The 6408-nt window shown below is 43.7% G+C and overlaps 1 protein-coding gene across 1 annotated transcript in view; it reads right to left on the bottom strand.

Annotated features, from left to right (window-relative positions):
- Nucleotides 1-4901: 4901 nt before the first annotated feature.
- LOC144481668 (uncharacterized) overlaps nucleotides 4902-6408 on the bottom strand; it is a 28326-nt gene continuing 26819 nt past the window's right edge. Inside the window, exon 2 of the mRNA XM_078200798.1 lies at nucleotides 4902-5795. Within this exon, the coding sequence (XP_078056924.1) occupies nucleotides 5739-5795 (57 nt within the window). The 3' untranslated portion in view covers nucleotides 4902-5738. The remainder of the gene's footprint in view (nucleotides 5796-6408) is intronic.

Genomic DNA, 6408 nt, shown 5'->3' with positions numbered 1-6408 from the left:
AAACAAAACAATCTCCAACTCGCACAATATCAGCAAGTAATATTTATAGAATGAATCCTGCAGTCATGCACAATACCATAGACAGAGATACAGAAGAAAAAGCACATCCAGATGTCATACCAGAGACTGATATATACAGTATGAATCCAACAGTCATGTAGTTCCTCAATGACTGACTGCAGAACTGAAATCAAACTCACGTTGACTTCAAGACACTTAAGGGGACCAAAATTGTACACGGTATTCCTGCTGAGGCCTCACTAACCCTATAAAATTGCAACAAAATCTCCCTATTTTTTGAACTCCACCATCTTTGCAATAAAGGCTAGAACGGTTATTGCTTTCTTATCTTGTTGGATCTGCTTGCTAGCTTTTTTACATTCATGCATTGGAAACCTAGGTCCATTTGTACTTCACTCACCTGCAGTCTCTCTCCATTTAGATAATAATCTGCCTTTTGATTCCTCCTACCACAGTGCATGAGCTCACACTTACCCACATTAAACTCAATTTGCTATGTTTTTGCCCAGTCACCCAATCTATCTATATTCCATTGCAGATTCGCAATATCCTCATTACAACCTGCCCTTTCACCTGTCTTTACATAGTCGGCAAATTTGGAAACCTTACAATCCGTTCCTTCCTCCAGGTCATTAGTGTAAATAGTCAACAATTGCAGGCCAAGAAATGACCTCTATGATACTTCACTAGTTCCATCTTTCCACTCTGAAAAGGATCCATTTTTTCCAACTCTGTTTTCTCTGACAGTTTTCAATCCATGCGAACACTTCCTGCAATTCGATGGACTTTTGTTTTCTGCACCAGCCTCAAAGTCTTTTGGAAATCTATATGCACTATACCTCCAGGTTGATCTCTATCGATTCTTCCTGTAACATCCTGAAAGAATGAGCAAATTTGTCAAACATGATTTGCATTTTATAAAACCACGTTGACCAGGTTTGATACATTAGCTTTCCAAAATGATTAGCTATTTCCCCATTGATTATTGGCTCCATTATTGCCAATAATAGATGCTGAACTAACTGGCCTATAGCTCCCCGCCTTTTGTCTTTTTCCCTTTCTGAACAACAGAGTCACATCGGCTGTGTTCCAATCTGCTGGTAACCTCGCGGTACTTAGGTAGTCTGAAGCAGGGTCAATAAGTATAGGCAGATCGTCAATCAATAAAGGAATCAAGGGTTATGAGGATAGGGCAAGACAGTGGAATTTTGGATTATCATGTCAGATCCCTCATTGAATGGTGGAGCAGACTCGAGAGGCTGAGTGGCTTATTCCTGCTCCTAATTTGTTTGCTATCCCATCTTTCTAATAGATTGTAGCATTTTCCCTGCTATTGCTGTCAGGCTAATGAGTCTGTGGTTTTCCCTTCTCTCTCTTCCTCGTTAAGTAATCGGTTTACATTTACCACCTTTCAATCTGCAGGAATCATTCCAGAATCTATATAATTTGGAAAGATGACTACCAATGTATCCACCATCTCCAGTTTAAGTTTATTTATTAGTGTCACAAGTAAGCTTACATTAACATTGCAATGAAGTTACTGTGAAAATTCCTTAACTGCCACACTCTGGCCCCTGTTCGGGTACACTGAGGGAGAATTTAGCATAGCCAATGCATGTCTTTCAGATTCTGGGAGGAAACTGGAGCACCCGGAGGAATCCCACGCAGATTCCGCACAGACAGTGACCCCAGCTGGGAATTGAACCCAGGTACCTGGCGCTGTGAGGCAGCAGTGCTAACCACTGTGCCGCCCCTCATATCTGGCAGTGGTGGGATTCAAAACCACACCCCAAGAAACTGGAACCTTAATCCAGCACCTTAGACCATTCAGCCACACCACCACCCCTTTCAATACTCTGGGATTTAGATCAGCTTAAGGGGATTTATTAAATTTCAACCCCATGAATTTCTCCAGTCATATTTTTTCACTAATACTAACCTCTTTCAGTTCCTCATGCTCACTACTTCTTTGGTGTTTTCAGGGTGACTTCTGAATATTCCTCTGTGGAGACAGACACACATTGTTTAGTTTATCTGCCATTTATCTATTCCACGTTATAAACTCTCAAGTCTCTGCCTGGAATGGATCCACATTTGTCCTTGCTAATCTTTTCCTTTTCTACTACCGATAGGAGCTTTTCCAGTCGGTTTTTATGTTTCCCACCAATCTGCCAACATTGGATTATCATGTCAGATCACTCATTGAATGGTGGGGCAGACTCAAGAGGCTCCAATATCCCAATATTCTATTTCCTTTTCAGTTTCTTGGTCCTCCTCTATTGAATTTTAAAACAGGTTCCCAATTCTGAGGCTTACGGCTATTTTGGGCAGTCCCTTCCTTTGATCTAATGGAATCTTCCACTGTCCTTCTTAGCCACAGTTGCTTCACTTTGCTTGTTGGATTTTTGTTCCTTGAAGGAATCTCTAATTGTTGTATATATGTGAAATTAAAGTCTCCCAAAATTCCCAGAGGATCATAATGTTAAGACCCAGGCCAGAAACTCCAAGATGTCTTGTCAAGTTAGCCTAGACCCTAAATATTACATTTGATTTTGGCATTGGTGAGCATTATGTATTTCACTCCAGGCATGATTTAAGTGACCCACTTGGAAACTTTTATCAAACCAGGTTTATTTAAGAGCACAGTTGGAACATAACAGAAAAGATCAACATAACGTTTACCAATTACAAGACTTAAACATGACATGATAACTCTGAACAGCTAGTTGTCTCAGCTGTTCCAGTGTAAAGCACCATCCCACAGACATATTCCTTTCTTCAGCCTTAGTTAGCACAAAAACAAGTATGCTCACTGATGCTGGATTTTCAGCTTTGTTACACCTGTGGACAGAAATCTAAGTCAGCAGCTTTCAGAGAAGGATATATTCTGAAAACAGCAAAACCTCAGAGGTAAACACAGTCTCTGGCAGCTTCCAATAACAGCCACCCAGACAACAGAATCCCGAACTCCAGAGAGGGGGAAAAACACGGCTGTGTCTCTCAGCTCCAAGCAACTTCTGGAAAAACCAAACTAAAACTGGACTTCTGTGAAAATAGCTGTCCCTCGGCACACGACCTGACTTGTCAATAACCCCCGATTAGGCTCTAATCTGCAATCCCAGGGGAACACGGAAACAACAGTTGCACGATGGCACAGCGGTTAGTACTGATGCCTCACAGTGCCAGGTTTCAGTTCTGGCCTCAAGTCACAGTCTGAGTGGAGTTTGCACGTTCTTCCGGGTGGTCCGTTTCCTCCCACAGTTCAAAGATGTGCCGGTTAGGTGGATTGGCCATGCTAACTTGCCCCTTAATGTCAGGGGGATCATCAGGGTAAATATTTGGATTTTGGGGTAGAGCCTGTGTGGGATTGCTGTTGTTGCAGGCTCGATGGGCCGAATGGCTCCCTTATGCGCTGCTGGGATTCTATGGATTGTTCCATGGAAAAGAACACGGCATTAGTTTAGATTAAAATCAACATGGTGTCAATTATACTGCTTCAGGACCAATAGGGACCCTGGCTACAGACAGCATGGCTCAAAATCCCAGGGACTGCTAAAACATCTTGCAGAGAAACATGATTAAAATACATTTCTTAAAGGCACAGTATCATCACAATAGGCTGCTCTCCCCTTAGAGAGATAGAGAGAGAGCGAGCCAACAGGTTTTATGACAGGCTCATTTAACCCTGAAGGTCACCACATAGAATCATAGAAACCCTAAAGTATAGAAAGAGGCCGCTGGCCCATCGAGTCTGCACCGACCACAATCCCACCCAGGCCCTACCCCCATATCCCAACATACTTACCCGCTAATCTCTCTAACCTACGCATCGGAGGACACTAAGGGGCAATTTTAGCATGGCCAATAAACCTAACCCGCACAGCTTTGGACTGTGGGAGGAAACCGGAACACCCGGAAGAAACCCACGCAGACACGAGGAGGATGTGCAAACTCCACACAGACAGTGACCGAGAATCGAACCCAGGTCCCTGGAGCTGTGAAGCAGCAGTGCTAACCACTGTGCTACCGTGCCGCCCAAACATCTCAGGCAAGGTTGAGAAGGATAACACCCGCTGGTATGGGATTTGAATCCTTGCAGTTGGCATCACTCCACATCATGAACCAGAGGTCCAGCCAACAGACTGCCTTGGAAATGTAATATTTAATATTTAAATATAATATTTAATTATTAGCTATTGCCTGGCTCTCATCATACCTTTTAATATAGTTTCCCAGCCCACTTCCGACAACTTGCCGCTCATATTTAGATACTTTTCTTCAGTGAGAAAGACCCAGATAAATTAAACAAAAGAAGAATGTAACCACCACAGCCCATCTTCATGGCAATGTGGCATGCTTTGAGGGCTGCAAATGGGAGCAAAATGTCTTCCAACTTCTAAACACTTTCATTCTGTAATCCTTGTGAACTTTGAAACCAGATATTCGCAACAAGGCTCAAAGAGCATCAGGCCACTTGTGGAATGTTGTGGGAGCGGCCAGTCCAGCAAAAAGATAAAATTTCCATTGGGAGAATGAACAAAATGTAGTCCTGGATGTAATTGAGAATAGAAACAATAACTGTCCCTGTAATCACTTGTCAACTTGTTGGTATCTCAGCAGGTTGATGAGCTCCAAAATCTGTTCCCACACTGGGAGCAGGTGAACAGCCTCTCTGGTGTTTTTGTAGATGCCTTCTCCGACTCGGAGCAGGTGAATGGCCTCTCCTTGGTGTGAACTCGCTGGTGTGAATGCAGAGTGGATTGATGTCTGAATCCCTTCTCACTCAGAGCAGGTGAATGGCTTCTCCCCAGTGAGAACTTGCTGGTGTTTCTGCAGAGTGCATGAACGCGTGAATCCCTTCCCACAATGAGAGCAGGTGAATGGCTTGTTCCCGGTGTGGAGTTGCTGGTGTCTCTGCAAGGTGGATGAATATCCGAATTCTTTCCCACACAGAACAGATGAGTAGCCTGCCCCCAGTATGAACTTGCTGATGTAACTGCAGCTGGGATAACTGCGTGAATCCCTTTCCACACAGAGAGCAGATGAACGGCCTCTCCCCAGTCTGAACTCGCTGGTGTGACTTGAGGTTAGATAACTGAGTGAATCCTTTCCCACACTGAGAGCAGGTAAACGGCCTCTCCCCAGTGTGAATTCGTCGATGAGAGTGGTGGGAGTGTGGAATGAGCTACCGGATAAAGTGGTAAATGCTTTTAACATTTAAGAAAAACTTGGACGGGTTCATGGATGAGAGGGGTCTGGAGGGATATGGTCCAAGTGTAGGTCAGTGGGACTGGGCAAATAAATGGTTCGGCACAGACAAGAAGGGCCAAAAGGCCTGTTTCTGAGCTGTGATTTTCTATGGTTCTATGAGCTTCCAGCAAGATGGGAATCTGTATTCCTTCCCACAGTCCCCACATTTCGATGGTTTCTCTATGTTTTGGGTCTTCTTCTGTCTCTCCAGGACTGGACAATCAGTCAAAGCCTTGACCACACACAAGTGTACGATCTCCCCCTGCTGTGAATATGATATTTATTCAAGCTTGTAAGTGGTGACAATTCGTCAGTGCACTGGAACGCTGTCACTTGGGTGTGTGTCTGTCTTGATAATTTTCCAGTTACACTGATGTTTCAAAACTTTTGAAGCAGACAGAGAAACATTTCTCCTTCCAGATTCAAAGGCCGATGACATTCAGGACCCGAGGAATCGACTGAGTCTGTCAGAGCTTAACGTGACATTTGAGATTTCTGTCTGTAATTCCTCCTCTTCTGATATCCTGTAGAAGGAGTTTACAAAAAAAATCACTGTCAGTACAGGATAGAAATTCAAAAACAGACAATTATAGTTTCTATGGAACATTCTTTCCACTCTCATTCCCCAAAAGCTGTGAATTTCCATCCCACACACACTCCCTTTTCACTTTGCTGTACCGAATGTTCACCCTGACAATTCTCTTGAAGGCGCTGATTCATGTTGATTGACAACTCCATGCTCATCACTTCCTGTCCAGGGCACAAAAATCACAAGAAATAGGAGGTTCTGTTGGCCATTCAGCCCATCAAGCTGCTCAAGCATCAAGGAGATCATTGGCCAATCTACCTCAGCATCATTTTTCACACTGTCCCTCATTCCCCTCGATCTCCTCAACATCTAGAAATCCATCAATCTCTGTCTTGAAAACATATGACTGAGGTTCCACAGTCCTCTGGGGTCGGGAATTTCAAATCTACAGCACATCCTTGAACGAGGAAATCCCACTCATTTTAGCTTTCACTCCATTTTCCCACCTGTTCCCCACAACTCTTCACTCCCTCAATCAAAAACCTGCCGAACTAATCCATGAACATATTCAATGATTGTCAGCCTCCACTGCTTTAAAGCTTATTTAT

This window comes from Mustelus asterias, chromosome 31, assembly GCF_964213995.1.
Source record: "Mustelus asterias chromosome 31, sMusAst1.hap1.1, whole genome shotgun sequence".
Classification (NCBI taxonomy): domain Eukaryota; kingdom Metazoa; phylum Chordata; class Chondrichthyes; order Carcharhiniformes; family Triakidae; genus Mustelus; species Mustelus asterias.
Note: the sequence above shows the minus strand (reverse complement) of the source record. Positions and strands in the feature narration are given on the sequence as shown.